The sequence below is a fragment of the Octopus sinensis genome, linkage group LG14 (assembly GCF_006345805.1).
Source record: "Octopus sinensis linkage group LG14, ASM634580v1, whole genome shotgun sequence".
In the NCBI taxonomy this organism is placed as follows: Eukaryota; Metazoa; Mollusca; class Cephalopoda; order Octopoda; family Octopodidae; genus Octopus; species Octopus sinensis.
The window spans coordinates 3,202,655-3,220,318 of NC_043010.1; the positions used below are offsets into that span (position 1 = coordinate 3,202,655).

General features: G+C 34.9%; 2 protein-coding genes and 1 long non-coding RNA gene across 9 annotated transcripts in view; 1 reads left to right on the forward strand and 2 right to left on the reverse strand.

The window, feature by feature from the left end:
- LOC118766071 overlaps positions 1–2,859 on the forward strand; it is a 28,370-nt gene extending 25,511 nt beyond the window's left edge. Inside the window, exon 3 of the long non-coding RNA XR_005002002.1 lies at positions 2,703–2,859. This is a non-coding gene — a long non-coding RNA (uncharacterized LOC118766071). The remainder of the gene's footprint in view (positions 1–2,702) is intronic.
- LOC115219537 (protocadherin beta-15-like) overlaps positions 1–11,768 on the reverse strand; it is a 177,645-nt gene extending 165,877 nt beyond the window's left edge. For 3 of the 7 annotated variants that reach the window (XM_036509243.1, XM_029789731.2, XM_036509242.1), the window contains exon 1: positions 11,358–11,767. The gene's annotated coding sequence lies outside the window, so the exon portion shown is untranslated. Of the gene's footprint in view, positions 1–11,357 lie in introns of all 7 variants that reach the window. The other 4 variants (XM_029789730.2, XM_036509245.1, XM_036509244.1 and 1 more) reach the window with 2 other exon arrangements.
- Positions 11,769–12,319: 551 nt separating this feature from the next.
- The window catches only part of LOC115219544 (protocadherin beta-2-like), a 29,276-nt gene continuing 23,931 nt past the window's right edge, over positions 12,320–17,664 (reverse strand). Inside the window, exon 5 of the mRNA XM_029789746.2 lies at positions 12,320–13,144. Within this exon, the coding sequence (XP_029645606.2) occupies positions 12,882–13,144 (263 nt within the window). The 3' untranslated portion in view covers positions 12,320–12,881. The remainder of the gene's footprint in view (positions 13,145–17,664) is intronic.

Sequence of the window (17,664 nt, forward strand, 5' to 3'; positions counted from 1 at the left end):
TATCAGCATATTGGCATAGAAATAATTTTCTTTTGCCCATGTTTATAAGTGTATATTATATACATATATATATATATATACATTATATATATAATATATATATACATATATATATATATATATATATATGCTTACACACATATATGCATACACACAGAGACACACATGCACTCACACACACAGATATAAATCTATGTATCTATATCATATATGACAATTTATGATGGTCACAAGTTTATAATATTTTTAGATACTCTGCATTGAATGTTCCAAGTGCAATGGGATGTTTAACTGCATCAGATCATCAGGGAAAAACTTTATTGCATTTTGCTGTGGAGAACTAATGTCTGGTGTTGGATAGATGGTATGACAGTTTATGTATATTTTGATAGGGAAATAGAAAAGAGACTAAGAATATGTGTGTGAGTGCGTATATATATGTATATATATACATATATATACGCACTCATACATAGATGTGTGCATACATACATAGATACATATACACATATATATATACATTCACATATGTTATATATATATATACACACACACACACATATATATATATATATATATATGTGTGTGTGTGTGTGTGTGTGTGTGTGTGTGTATGTGTGTATATATATATATATATACAGTATGTGAATGTATATATATATATATATGTATGTATGTATCTATGTATGTATGCACACACAAATACACATACCAAGACACACACACACCCACCACACACAAACACCATCGATATACATACATACATACATACATACATACATACATACATACATACATACATACGTACATAAATACATACATACTATACATACATACATACATACTTACATACATACCATACATACGTATATGTGTGTGGAAATATAAGAACATATCTGATGTCTGGACACCATAGAAAGCTTGATCCTCATGAAGTGTATCAAATGAAGACCACCTACTATCAGCTATCCATCTCCATTTTTTAAAACAGAGTTACAGACCAGAACCCACAGCTGAAAGTGCTCAACAGGGAATCTAACTTGTTTTACAGATTTGCATGGATGAATGCTTATGATTATTCCATATACATAAATATATATTTGTGTGTGTGTGTGTGTGTGTGTGTGTGTGTGGTGTGTGTGTGTGTGTGTGCATGTGTGTGTGGGCGCCTGTGCATGTGTATGTGTGTATTCATATATATATATATATATTTAAATATATAAATATAACGTAAAATATATATATATATATATATATATATATATATATTAAACACACACATATGTGTGTGTGTATATGTATATATATATATATATAGGCACAGGAGTCACTGTGTGGTAAGAAGTTTGCATGGCACCTTCTAATATAGACTCAAGCTTTGAGAGTAGATTTGGTAGGTAGAAACTGAAAGAAGTCTGTCGTATATGTGTGTGTGTGTGTATGTTTGTGATTTTGTGTTTGTCCCCACACCAGCAGTTGACAATTAACGCTGGTGTATTTACATCCCTGTAATTTAGCTGTCTGACAAAAGAGACCAATGGAATAATTAGTGAGGTCGATTAGCTTGACTAAAGGTGGTGCTCTAGCATGACAACAGTCAAATGACTGACACAAATAAAAGAATAAAATGATATATATATATATAAATCTTATGCAGACACTTACATACATACATACATACATATATATACATGTACGATCAAAATACGTAACAGGATTTCAAGTAGTAATGCAGTACGAACGTTTCAAGCAGCTCTATTTAATTGAACAATGCAATCATAACATCAATTTAAAAATCAGTGCTATCTTCAGCTGCACAAATATGGATTTTCGACAGACAAGATATATTGATATAATTTTTCTTATATGTATATATATATATATATATATATATATATAAGGGGAAGCTTTATGAAAATAGACAAAAGACGAAGGCAGGTGGAAAACAAACAAACAATTGTATTAGTATATATATATTATACATGTACATCGGAATCCAGAGACTACCACGAAATATATATATATATATATATATATTTTTTCTAGTTTCAGCTCAGAGCTGTGGCCATATATTACATATATATATATATATTTATTATCCAGATATATATATATATATAAATTATCCATATATATATATATATATTTATACACACACACACACACACACACACACACACACATATATATATTTATAGATAGATATATACACATATATATATAGTGCATGACCTGGGAATTTACATGAGCAATGATGCATTTTTACAAGTGCATATTACCAATTTTGTAATAAAATGCAGATGGCTGGCTGGCTGGATCCTCCAAACTTTCATAACAAGAGGAAAAGAGACATTGATGATCCTTTGGAGGACATGCATTCTCAGCCGCTTAGGCTATCGCTTCCAAATTTGGTCACAACACAATAAAAAACCACAGCGGAACTTGAAGCAATCCACGAAGCTACACTAAGAAAATCATTTTGATGCAACATCTCAGCTACTGGGAAAAACTTAAAATTAAAATTCTTCTCCCTCGAATGAAGGCAGGAGAGGTATGCAGTGATATACATCAGGAAAATCCTAGAAGGCCTTGGAAGTTACTCAAACTGCAGATCGAGGTGCCTCTGCATACTGCCAAATATCCCACTGCCATCAAAATTCAGGAAAAGATACTGCAACAGCATGGGATTCAAGGGCCCAAAGCTCTTTAATATCCTTCCAAAATGCCTGGGAGACCTGCATGGTATGGATGTAAGTGTCTTTAAAACAAAACTGGATCTCTTCTTGATACGGGTTCCAGGTGAGCCTACTTCCCATCAGGAAACACAGATGAGGGCAGCAGCATCAAACTCCCTCATTGACCAAATGCCACATATCAGGGGAGGTTCCGAATAATGATGGAGCTCAGTCAACGGTGGTGCTCCAGCATGACCACAGCTTTGCTGCTGAAACATTTTAAAATAGTTAAAATAGTTAATTATATATATATATAGGCTTGGCGGCAGGTATACATTGCCAAGAGTGAAGCGGAAAAGAGCTTCACCATTGTCCAGCGACACGATGACCAAAGAACTGAGGTATTTTGGATTGCAAGACAGTGTGTGAGAGAAAATTGTGATGTCACAAGAGAGAAATGTGTCTGAATCGATGATGGTGCACTTACTTTTAATGATTCTGAAAAGAAAGGCTTGGAGAAGCCATTATGAAAGATTGCTGAATGTGGAGAATGAATGGGAGGAGGAGAGGCTGCCAAATGTTGACCCAGAAAAGGGACCAGCTATCCCGATAGACAGCTCCCTAGTAGATAAAGCGATTAGGGGTATGAAGCCAGGAAAAATCCCCAGCCCATCAGGAATCACTGCTGAGATGCTTAAAACAGCTGGTTGTGTGGGCTATGGCCTAATCACCTGCATTTTAAATCAGGTAGTTCATGATGGAGTCATACCCAATGACTGACATAGCAGCACAATAGTCAACTGCTACAAAGGTAAAGGGGATGCACTAGATAGAAATAACTACAGGGGTATTAAACTGTTGGATCAGGTGATGAAGATCACAGAGAGGGTCATAGCCCATCTCGTTAGGAAGAGAGTCTTCTTAGATGAGATGCAGTTTGGTTTTGTACCGTGTAGAAGCACCACTGATGCCATATTCCTGGTTTGACAACTGCAGAAGAAATACCTAGCTAAAGATAAACCCCTATATTTAGCTTTTGTATATATACATATATATACAATGAGCTTCGTTTCAATTTCCATCTACCAAATCCACTCACAAGACGTTGGTCGGCTCGAGGCTTTAGAAGACACTTGCCAAAAGCGCCATGCAATGGGACTGAACCTGGAACCATGTGGTTAGTAAGCAAGCTACTTACCACAGAGCCACTCCTGTATTATATATTATATATATATATGTAAATATCATACACACACACACACACACACACACATATATATATATATATATAAATATTATACACATATATATATATACATAAATACACACACAGATACACAAGCACACACATACATATATACATGTGTGTATGTATATATATACATGTATATATATATATATACATATATATATATGTATATGTAAAAAAAATACAAACTGGAACAAGAACGCAAAACATTTAGAAGACGATACAAAAACACGGACGGGACATTCAAAGCCTTCAATCTTCAGTCAAGAACCGGATCATCCTCGCAATTTCGGCTGATATATAAACATATATATATATAGAGAGAGATATATACACATGTATACATGTAAATTTCTACATGTAGCTGTATGGATGTGCATATGTTTCACTGTTTATCCTCTGATACATACCTATACACATGCTTGTTTTATATATTTGTATTGTATTAATGCTAATTCTTCTAGACATTTTTATACAAATATATATATATACACACACACACATATATATACACTCCTGTAAGTATATATATATATGTGCTAATATATGATTTATATTATGTGTGTGTATGCATACACACTTGTCTTCCCAACTTTCAAACATTTATCTCAAATTTCTGTATTTTAGCACCATTGTTAGAAATCATCTTCATCATTATCATCATTATTACCATCATCATAATTCTTGTCATCATTCTCAACATCAATGTTGTCGTAATGATCATCAGCATCATCATCATCTTCACCGTCATCATTATTCATCGTCAACATTGTCATAGTCATCATCAACATTACCACTACCACCACCACCACCACCATCATCATCATCATTAATGTTGTTTTGAAACTTGAAGGAACATGTGGCCTGAGTCTCTTAACATTTAACAAATATAAAAAGAAAAATAAACAAAAGCAAAAAAAAATCGAAAAAAAATAAATAAAAAAATAAATCAATAACCACAGAATGATATCAATAACGAATCGATAGGAGAAGTGCTCTCATCGGAGAGATATTCCCAAGCTATGGGAGAGTGGGGGTTAGGATATGTCACAGGGGGAATCTCTCTAATTGAGAACTATTTTTAACAGTTCTCCTAAGATACATTTCTCCTTTGGTTCAGACATCAGTGGTTGCAGTGATAGTTACTAATGTTTAAGGGAGATAACTAAAATCTCTTGAGAGCATCTGTTCTTTTATATGTCTGTCTGTCTATGTGCGTATATATTTATGTGTATGAGTGTATATGCGCATGCATACATGCATGTGTGTGTATGTGTGTGTGAGATAGAGAAAGAGAGAGAAAGGGTTCAGGTACAAATTATATATATATATATGTAACATGAGTGTCTATGTGTATATATGTGTATATATATATATATATATACACAATATATATTCATATATGTATGAAGGTATATATAACATATATAAACCATATATTTATACATATATATGCACACACACACGCATACACACATATATATTACATATATGTATATCTATACGTATATATATCATATATATTTACATACACACATACATACACATGCACATATATTCATATATAGCGTCTCTGTGTGTATGTGTGTGTGTATATATATATATATATATAATCACAATTTTGTATGCATACACGCCACATATATCTGTATGTATTTGAGTGCGCATTTATTACCTGTGAATATATATGAATGTGTATGTGTTTCTCTGTGTGTGTGTGTGGTGTGTGTGTGTGTGTGTGTGTATGTGTGTGTTTTGTGTTTGTATTTGCAGTAGTGTTGTGAAATAATATTGTATGTGCATTCATATATACATTGTGTGTGTGTGTGTATGATAGAGGAATGAGTGCCTATGTGTGTGTGTGTGTGTTTGGAGCAGAAAATTGGAAATCCAAGTGAATTTCACTTAGAAAATGGATTGTTAAAGATGAATTTATAATCTCAATTCCTCACTCAATAGCAGGAAGTAAGACATGGAGGGGGGTCGACATTTGCCTCAAGGGCAAAAGATTCTTTAACATGCGACAATAAAGAAGACAAAGGGTCATGCGATAGTAAATCTCTTTTTGATTTCATTTCATACTTCTGAAGTTGTTGTTGTTATTGTTATTATTGTTGATGTTGAAGTTGTATCGGTGTTGATGTGGTAACTGCTGTTGTTGTTATTATTGTTTTGTTGTTGTAGTTGTTGTTATTGTTCTTGTCCTTACTCATGCTATTGCTGTTCTTGTCATTGCTGTTGTTATTGTTGTTGTTGTTGTCATCGTTATTGTTGTTGTTATTGCTGTAGTATTACTGTTGATACTGTTTCTCCTCTTACTGTTATCGCTGTTGTTATTGATGTTGTTATTGTTGTTGTTCCCTACCGTTATCATCTTGTTAGTTTTGTTGTTGTTGGAGCTGTGGTTGTTGTTAATGTTGTTACTGTTATTCTTTTACTCTTTTACTCTCTTTTATTTGTTTCAGTTATTTGACTGCGGCCATGCTGGAGCACCACCTTCAGTCGTGCAAATCGACCCCAAGACTTATTCTTTGTAAGCCTAGTACTTATTCTATCGGTCTGTTTTGTCGAACCGTTAAGTTACGGGGACGTAAACACACCAGCATCGGTTGAGGTGACAAACACAGACACACAAACACAAACTCCCACACACACACATATATATATACATATATATAATGTGACATCATGTGTACCGTTGGCGATTTTTTTCCTCCGTCTTCCCTTCATTGGATCTTTCCTTTTCCTATGTTTCTGACGAAGAGCTCCGCTCGAAACATAAAACCCTCCTTCTTCCCTTTCTTCCTGAGCATCCAATAATACTATATTTGTTCCACGTCCTCGCGTTGTTGTGTTTTTTTGTGTTTTCTTGTTTGGATTAACTATATATATATATATACATATACATATATACGATGGGCTTCTTTCAGTTTCCGTCTACCAAATCCACTCACAAGGCTTTGGTCGGCCCGAGGCTATAGTAGAAGACACTTGCCCAAGGTGCCACGCAGTAGGACTGTACCCGGAATCATGTGGTTGGTAAGCAAGCTACTTACCACACAGCCACTCCTGCGCCTGTTGTTATACTTATTGTTGTTGTCATTACTGCTAACAACCTATCGTTATTGTAGTTACTGTTGTTATTCTTATTCTTGTGATCATTATTGCTTTTGTCTTTATGCTTTTTTATTGTGGTTAATGTTGCTGTTAAGCCCCAGGTCACCGTCTGCTCACATATAAGTAATACTACATTCCCCATGTTCTCTCATTATTACACATGTCATTATTTCTAGCAAGTTAACGGCGGTGACCTGGTAGAATTCTTAGCACACTGGGCAAAATGCTTAGCAGTATTTCGCCTGTCCTTATGATCTGAGTTCAAATTCTGCCACGGTCGATTTTGCCTTTCATCCTTTTGGAGTTGATAAATTAAGTACCAGTCAAGTTCTAGGGTCTATGTGATTGATTATACCCCTCCCCACAAATTCCAAGCCTTCTGCCTATAACAGAAAGGATTATTATGCATGGCATTATTTCTAGTAAATTAAAGGTGGTGAGCTGGCAGAATCGTTAGCATGCTGAGCAATATCTTGTCTGTCTTTATGTTCTGAGTTCAAATTCCACTGAAGTCGACTTTGCCTTTCACTTTTTCAGAGTCAATAAAATAAGTAACAGTTGAATACTGGGGTTGATTGAATTAATTTACCCACACCCAAATTACTGGCCTTGTACCAAAATTTGAAAACATTATTTCTAGCAAGTTAAGGCAGTGAGCCAGCAGAATCATTAGCATGCCAGACAAAATGCTGCCAAGCATTACATTCTGAGTTCAAATTCCACTGAGGTCAACTTTCTCTTTCATCTTTTCGGGTTGATGGAATAAGTATAAGTTGAGCACTGGGGTTGATATAATTGACTAGACCCCCGGCCCCAAAATTTCAGGTCTTGTACCTATTGTAGAAAAGATCAATGACCATTTAGAAACAGCCTTGTTCGTTCACTATTGGTGTTGTTGTTATTGTTGTTGTTGTTGTTGTTGTTGCAGGTAGCATTATCATTGTCATTGATTTTGTTGTTTTAAAAATATATCACATTTAACCAAATCCTATAATCAACTTTCTAATCCAATGGCAACAACAACAGCAATAACAGCAGCAACAACAACAGCCACATGAACAAAAGCAACAACAACAACAACAACAACAATAATGATGATGAAGACGAGACAAGAATGGCAACATAAACAAGAACAACATCTAAGGACAGGAAAAATAATAAGATCGGTTTTATATCTGCGGGTTTTCTTCAGCGAATTGTTTTGCCAATTTGATCAATTTTTAATCAGAATTACATTTCAGAATTTCTAATGAAAGTATCTATTACTATAATATTCAATTATAAAAGAGATCACAGATGGAAAACAAGAATTAAGAAATAGCTGGATATTTATTAGCTACTTTCCCAATAAGAGGAATGCTGTGTGTATGTATGTATGTGTGCTTTCTGTATTATATCTCCTCTGTGTGTTTGTATGTGTGTATGTGTGTGTGTGATCTGAATATCTTCCGAGTGTAAGCTGTCTGTTCTGTCTGTGCATATATATGCGTGTATAGTAGAGGGGTGTGATTGCAAGTTTCTCCCTCTCTGAAATGTAATTTAATGATAAACTGTCCTGTAAAGATATGCCGCAAAGGCTAGTATACACTTCATGGCACAAAATTAGATATTAAAAGGAAAAATAAAGCAGTGATGGTCGAAGTTGGAGGCAAAGAGAAGGATTAAGTAGAAGAAAACCAAGAATGAAATGGCATATATCATGTTTAACAAAGTGAAACACAATTCTTTCCATTGAGAGAGATATAAGTTTGCTATTCACATCTTGAAATTTTATTAGATATTTGCAGGCAAACCTAATTTATAAGCTTTTGCTTTCAAGCCATGTAATTCTGGTTTCAAATTAAATATCATAATTGGAGGACTGAAACCAATTTTAGAATCAACTTATATTTATTAGTGTGTTTTGACTGCTGAAGATTTTATCTTTGCTTCTTCTTTCATTTTCTCTCTCTCCTCCCTCCCTCCATTTCTCTCTCTCTCTCTCTATCTTTCTTTTTCTCTCTTTCTCTATCTCTGTCTTTCTTTTAGTGTGTGTATGTATGTGTGTGTGTGTGTATGTGTGTTTGTGTATGTCTGTGTGCAATAATAATAGCACTAGGCATCAGTGTCCATTGAATGTCCAAAGTCTATAACTGTCTACTTTTGCTATCTTTTGACTATTCATGGATGTTTCAGAAACAGAAACTAAAATTTAAACCAAATGACATAATTTGAATATAGTTTTAAATAATTAAATAAATAAATAAATAATAAAAGAAAAAGGATTAAAAAAGGAATAACAAAAATAGAAACAATTATACAAAAAAAAATCATGTTGAATTTAAAATTACCAAGACATTTTTAGTTTGTTTTATTTGTTTATTTCATTTGCTTTTAGTTCATAACTCACCATGGCAGCATCCGCATGATCAGTCTTCCTGATAGAAATAGCAAGGAAATCTTCCTCAAATTGCTATACTTTATTTTCTTCGTAACGATGGAATATATTGAGTAGTATACTCTTAGTTGTGAAGGTGCACGGCTCAGTGGTTAGAGCGTCGAGCTTACAATCATGAGGTTGTGAGCTCAAATCCTGGACCGGGTTGTGTGTTGTGTTCTTGAGCAAGACACTTTATTCCACGTTGCTCCAGTTCCCTCAGCTGTAGAAATGAGTTGCACCATCAAAGGTGCCAAACTGTATCACCCTTTGCCTTTCTCTTGGATAACATTGGTGGCATGGAGAGGGGAGGCTGGTATGCATGGGTGACTGCTGGTCTTCCATAAACAGCTTTGCCCAGACTTGTGCCTAGGAGAGTAATCTTCTAGGTGCAATCCCTTGGTCTGTGTCATGACCGAAGGGGGTCTCAGAATAGTCTTACACAATGCTCTTAAGTGAAGGATAGGACAGTCTTGACTTGAATGGCTTTGAACATAGGTCTGTTTGATCAAGTCTCACCTTAGGCTAAACAACAATAGCACTGCCAACAATAACAACAGGCTCAATCTATGGAAGAGCCTCTTTGGGAGCTGCTAGCTTGTGAGAAATAGTAGCCAAATTTCTCTGAAGTCACATTTTGCTTACTAAAAATATAAATGACATACAAAAGTGTATTCCTGGATATTTTATATCTTACAAAAAAGAAAAGGAAAAGAAAAAATGGACAAGACAGTTATGGCTAGAATACCATTACTTGTAAGTCTGCTTCATCATGGTTTCTTTTATTCTTGTTGATTCCACAGAGTGGTGTTGAGAGGTGAAAAAGCACCTTTCTTGGCCCCTTCAAAGTAACTGATAATGCAAGAGAAAGGGAGAGAGACCTAGGAGAAATAAACTCTTATAGTACATGATTGGTAAGCAAGGTACTTGATTTGATATTTTACCAATTCACAGCCTTGATCACAGAGCTGACCTGGTCGTTACATAACATCATTAACGACAACAACAACAACAACTAGCACCATCACTGTTTGCTGAATAAAGTTGTCTTTGCTGCATTGCTAACACAAGATAAGGGAAAGCACAAAATGACAAGCTAACATAACATCGAAATCATCATCATCATCATCATCATCATCACAATCATCATCATCTTTTGTTTTGAAATCCCAAATGTTTGCATGAGTCAGTAGAAATTCATTGAGGCAGATTTTCTATGACTAGATGCTCTTCCTGTCGCCAACACTTACTTGATTTCAAGCAATGGCTCTGCTAGTATGACAGCAGCATGTTTACAGTTAGCATGCAATGCCAAGATAAGGGGACATAAACACATGCACACATACATACGTACACTCACACACACACATGCACACGCACACACACTCACACACACACACGCACACACACACATGTACACTGACATGCCCGTGCACAACAAGCTTCTTTCAGTTTCTTATTTCTTTATTGCTCACAAAGGGCTAAACACAGAGGGACAAACAAGGACAGACAAATGGATTAAGTCGATTATATCGACCCTAGTGCATAACTGGTACTTAATTTATGAAAGGTAAAGTTGACCTCGGTGGAATTTGAACTCAGAATGCAGTGGTAGACGAAATACCACAAAGCATTTCGCCTGGTGTGCTAATGTTTCTGCCAGCTCGCCGCCTTAGCTTCTTTCAGTTTCTGTCTAGCAAATCCACTCACAAGGTTTTGGACGAACCTAGACTATAGTAGAAGTCACTTCCCAAAATGCCACTTAGTAGGACCAAATCCAAACCACATTGTTATGAAGGGAAATTCTTAAGCCACACATCCATGTCTGCATCAACATATATTTCAGAAAATAAAAACAAATATAAACAAATCAGAATATAGAAATACGAAATTAACTTACTTGAATCCCATAAATTCTTTGCAATATTGACAAAGATAGAGAGAAGACACTTGGCTAGAATGGCTTCATCAATTGTCTGCAGCAAGAGAAGTAAATGGCAGACTTTTTCTACATCCATTTGAAGTTTGATGCTGAATCTAATCTTTCCAAAACTTGAAAATTTTGCAAATATTTTTGGAAAATTTCAAGAAATGTTTTTCTTTTCTTTTCTCTTTTTTCCAAGGAAAAACCAGAATTGCATATTTTAACTAGAATCCATACGCTTTTTAATGTTTCTGTTTGTTATGGATATGCTAACATAGATGACAAATATAAAATACATTTTTATACGTTTCTAATTGAAAAATATTGATCTCAAATATCTCATTCCAATTTAAATAACCCTCTGTAAATTAAAAATGGGAAAAAAAGTCACACACACACATACACACACACATATATATTTGTATGTATATATATATATGTATACATGTGTGTGTGTGTGTGTGTGTGTATATATATATATATATATATATATCTTGCATGCATGTAAGCATGTATATATTTAATGACAAATATATCAAATATATAGTTTGTATGGAGGTGGTAAAGAGGAAAGAAGGAAGAGGAGAAAAGAAAAATATTTAAATGAAATTAATAATAATAATAATAATAATAATAATAATTTGATAAGAAATTAGAATTTAGTGAAATTAGGAACAGAATCAATTTTGAAAATGATTGAAAATGCCCAAAACCTAAATAATATTACTAATAATAATAATAATAATAATAATAATAATAATAATAAATAATAATAATAATAATAATAATAATAATAATAATGATAATAATAATAATAATAATAATAATAATAATAATAATAATAATAATGAGACTGATAATAATTTTTTTATTAACCACAGCAATAGAATTATGACAATTATGATGATGAAGAGGATGAATGATAACGACTATGATGATGATGATGATGATGATGATAATGGTGGTGTTGATGATGATGATGATGGTGTTGATGATGATGGCAACAATGTTGATGATGATGATGATGACAATGATGATATGAAATAAATAATTAATGAATAATTATATGAATCTTATAGCCTGTGGAAATTTCCATCTTTTCCTGGCACTTAATTAATGAGTTAAGAGTTTAATATTGTGAAGTTTTGAGATATTAATATGAAAAGTCAGGAAAAAAAATCCTTTCACTCTAATTGCATATGTGTAACTGGAACAGATTATATCCATACAAGAAGTCTGCAATGCATTTCTTTAAAGTCAGCAGGAAGTTATCTTCATACCTTATGCTTCGCTATGTCAAAATACATTAGAAATATTGGTTTTTAACGCTATAATTCTTGTGGTTATTAGGTCTTAAAATGTTATATAGCATAATATCATTTATTATGTGTAGCAGCTGATTAATGGTGCTAGCTAATAAAAGTCCTAGCTGTTATAAAACTAACATTCATTTAGATTTGTGTTTGCGGGTAGGAAAAGCGTTCAAACAAAACTGGTTATTCACGAAAATGGTACTTTCGGTAAAGGCTTATTGTATGCTGTGAAACTATTCCGCATTGGTAAATTCCAGGTTGGAGGCATGTTAGCATTATCCACTTGAGTTGTTTTTAGATTTATAACATTATTGGTCTGACTAAACTGTTTAGGACTTGTTTGGTAAGAAGAACTAATGGCAAGATTGCTATTTCTAGGTCTGCTAAGAACTTGAGGTAAGGTTTTTCTGTCTGCATCTGGAGTCAGTTTAAGTTGGACACCTTTGACACCTGTAAAAATAAAAAGGAAATACAAAAAAAAAAATGGCATTAATAATTTCATAAAAAAGTTATTTTAATTAACTATTTTTAATACCAACCCACTTTGGACTAACTTTCATCCTATGATACTCACTTCCAGTTTTGAAGTATTTTGAATTAAAACCTCTAATTAAAATTCCATGCTAATTTATACTCTAGATACCAGACTAACGATGACAAAGTTATTTAACTAAATTATTTTTTAAAATAAAGTGAAATCAAAGGATCATATTTTGGCAGAACTATAATAGCAAAAGGGTTAATTTAATTGTGTAATACTACATTTAATATATTGTTTGTCATGACTTTAGTGAGTGGAAGTAGACCAAAGCCCTTAACACTTTTCAGAGTCTCTTAGACTGTTGTGTGGAGGGAAGACAATTATAGACAGCTCAGAGACCAAGACAAAATTCTTGGAACAGTGCAGACACACTTAACGTCACTCAAAAACCAAGTAGTTGTATTAATATGAACAATAGATTGAGTCTTCCATGCAAATACAGAAGTAGCCACTCTGACAGAATTCATCACAGTTTCCATCTACCAAATTTTAGTCACAAGGTTTTGGGCAGATGAAGCTATGGTAAAAATATTTTCCCCAAGGTACAGCATAGTAGAATTGTGAAACCAAAACCATGGAGTTACTCTATTAGAAAAGGCTCATAAAAAGTAATTTGAGACAAATGGAAGTATTTTTAGTAAGTACAAACATATTTTATATCAGATTTAAGTCCTACCTATATTCTGTTTTGAAATGGAGTAAAAATTGAGTGGAGAATGTTCTTCTGTTTCCTCTATTACAGAATGTGAAAGGAATTTTTAAGTCCTCTCAGATTGGAGATATTTACCTTGGATTTTTGTAGATTGTTGATGCCTACAAGATGTAAGTCCTGGAAGGGAACTGAATGGCTTTTGTTTCAATTAATTTTGAAAATAATTACAATGTTAGTAAAATGACTTTGTCCTTATTATTTATTTTATCTAGTTTCAGCACACGAGCTGTGGCCATGCTGGGGCACCACCATTGAATTAGTGTGAGCTCACCAGGATTATGCTGGTATTTGGAACATAAATTAACATGACACTTTAGTGGAAGTATTGAGTTTAGAAAACAGAAAACACTTTGAAAACAGAAAGCTTTATCATAGAACCAGATGCAGTCCTGGGCAAGTGGATATAAAAAAAAAAGATTTTAATTTCTATTTAGATTCCTTTAAAACAAAAAGGTTTATATAAAACAACCAGAGCAGTTTTGGCTGTAATGGTATCAAAAGGGCTAAGAACAGTATTTGTTGAATAGTTTGTATAATCAGATGAGTTCAGAAAAATGGCTGAGGAGGCAAATGAGTGTGGTAATAAGTATGTAAATTCAAAAGTGCAGCAACTGTTGCAGTACTAGTAAAAGAGAGAGGAAGATAGATAGATAGATAGATAGAGAGAGATATATATATATATAGAGAGAGAGAGATAGAGAGAGAGAGAGAGAGAGAGATAGAGAGAGAGAGAGAGAGAGAGAAGAGAGAGAGAGAGAGAGAGATCGTTGTGTTAGTAATGGTCATGTATATAACCTTCTTTTACTTATTTCAGTCATTGGGCTGCAGCCTTGCTAGGACACTGCCTTGAAGGGTGTCAGATCAACAAATCAACTGCAATACTTGTTTTTCTTTCCAAGTCTGTTACTGATTCTACCACTGTCTTTTGCCACACTGTTTAGTCATGAGGATGTAAACAAACTCACATCAGTTGCCAAGTGGTAAAGGTAAAGGTAAAGTTACCTCCTTGAGTCATACTGACTCATAACAGCCAGTTTCCTGGTTCCATGGCATATATATTCCCCATCTGGATGGACACCAGTCCATCACATGATTATCCATTTTTGCCAGCTGAGTGGACTGGAGCAACGTGAAAGGAAGTGTTTGCTCAACAACACGTGTCACCTGGTCAAGGAATTGAAACCACAATCTTACACTCATGAGTCCAACATCCTAACCACTAAGCCATGTGCCTCCACTAGTTGTCAAATAATGGAAAATAAATACAAAGACATACACACCCACCCACCCATGCACACATATATACAATTGGCTTCCACGGAGTTTCCATCTATCTAATTCACTCACAAGGCATTGGCTGGCATGGGGCTAAAGTAGATACACAATGGAACGGAACCCAAACCATGTTGGTTTAAAGTAAGCTTCTTAACCTGACAGCCGATGTGAGTGAACCTTGCCAATCATTCCAGTGCCCCCTTTTTGTTTTGTTTTAATGTTATCTACAATGATTGTGGGTGCAATTTCTGCCCTGACCCAGGCAAAGGAACTGTTTTGAAGTCATCATTGTCATTTACCTCAAATTCAACAAAAGATCCTGCAGACTTAGGATCAACTGCTTTCCAGGTGTCACAATCCTAACATTCCTTCGCACTTAGAGAGAGGTGGGTTTTTCTAGAAAATAAAGGGATCTGTGAAGGAAACCTTCCTTCCAACAATGTATCTGGTATCTTTTTATTTATCTTTTAATCTTTTACTTGTTTCAGTCATTAGACTGTGGCCATGCTGGGACAACACCTTGAAGGTAAAACAGTCAACTACTGGGGTCAATAATAATAATAACTATCATTACTATTACCCTCTCTTTTACGCTTTTACTTGTTTCAGTAATTTGACAATGGCCATGCTCGAGCACCGCCTTTAGTTGAGCAAATCGACCCCAGGACTTATTCTTTGTAAGCCTAGTACTTATTCTATTGGTCTCTTTTACCGAACCGCTAAGTTACGGGGACGTAAACACAGCAGCATCGGTAGTCAAGCGATGTTGGGAAGACAAGCACAGACACACATGCACACACACACATATATATACATATACATATATACAACGGGCTTCTTTCAGTTTCCATCTTCCAAATCCCCTCACAAGGCTTTGGTTGGCCTGAGGCTATAGTAGAAGACTCTTGCCCAAGGTGCCATACAGTGGGACTGAACCCAGAAGAATGTGGTTGGCAAGCAAGCTACTTACCACACAGCCACTCCTGCACCAATTATTTGGCAATTACTTAAGGCAATGAGCTGGCAGAACCATTAGCATGCTGAGTAAAATACTTAGAAGTATTTTGTCTGTCTTTATGTTTTGAATTCCAGTTCCACTAAGATCAACTTTGCCTTTCATCTTTTTGGGGTCAATGAATCAAATACCATTGAAACACTGGGGTCGATATAATCAACTAGTCCACTCCCACCAAAATTCAGGCCTTGTGTCTTTAGTAGAAAGGATTATTATTATTATCATTTTTATCTTCAGGTAGTGAGCTGGCCAGGAAAAATGCTTAGTGGTATTTCACCTTATGTTTCTACCAGGGTCATCTTTGCTTTTCATCTTTGCAGGGTCTATAGAATAAGTACCAGTGAAACACTGGGCTTGATGTAATCAACTCATCCTCTCCTCCAAAATGGCTACCTTTGTGGCAAAATTTGAAACCATTATTATTATTATTATTATTATTATTATTATTATTATTATTATTATTATCATCATCATCATCATTATTATTATTAAGGTGGCAAGCTGGTGAAATTGTTAGCATGCTGAACAAAATAGCAGTATTTCACCTGCCTTTATGTTCCGAGTTCAAATGCTGCCAAGGTCGATTTTGTCTTTCATCCTTTCAGGGTCAATAAATTAAGTACCAACGACACACAGGGGTCGATGTAATCAACTAGTCCCCTTCCCCCAAATTTTAGGCTTTGCACCTTTAAGTAGAAAGGATTATTATAATTATCCTTTGGTAGTTTCATGCAAATTTCAACTGCTCCACCTGGTGCGCTTCCTGAGATGTGTATGACATTGTGTTCTTACCTTTGTGGGGGTTGAGGAAGTAAAGATTCCTCTTTACTCTTTTACTCTTTTACTCTTTTATTTGTTTCAGTCATTTGACTGTGGCCTTGCTGGAGCACCGCCTTTAGTCGAGCAAATCGACCCTAGGACTTATTCTTTGTAAGCCCACTACTTATTCTATCAGTCTCTTTTGTCGAACCCCTAAGTGACGGGGACGTAAACACACCAGCATCAGTTGTCAAGCAATGCTAGGGGGACAAACACAGACACACAAACATATACACACACGCTTATGTATATATACATATATACGACAGGCTTCTTTCAGTTTCCATCTACCAAATCCACTCACAAGGCATTGGTCGGCCTGGGGCTATAGCAGAAGACACTTGCCCAAGATGCCACGCAGTGGGACTGAACCCGGAACCATGTGGTTGGTTAGCAAGCTACTTACCACACAGCCACTCCTGCGCCGCTTGTTGGTATATTGTACCAATTCGTTTCATAATGGAGTTTACTTTCTTATTTCTTTTTATATTAGTGTACATTGTGTTGTCTTATTTTATTGGATCTTAATCTTATGTAGTATATTTAACAATGGCACATGAAAGGCACCATTCAAGTGTGATCGTTACCAGCATTGCCTTACTGGCACT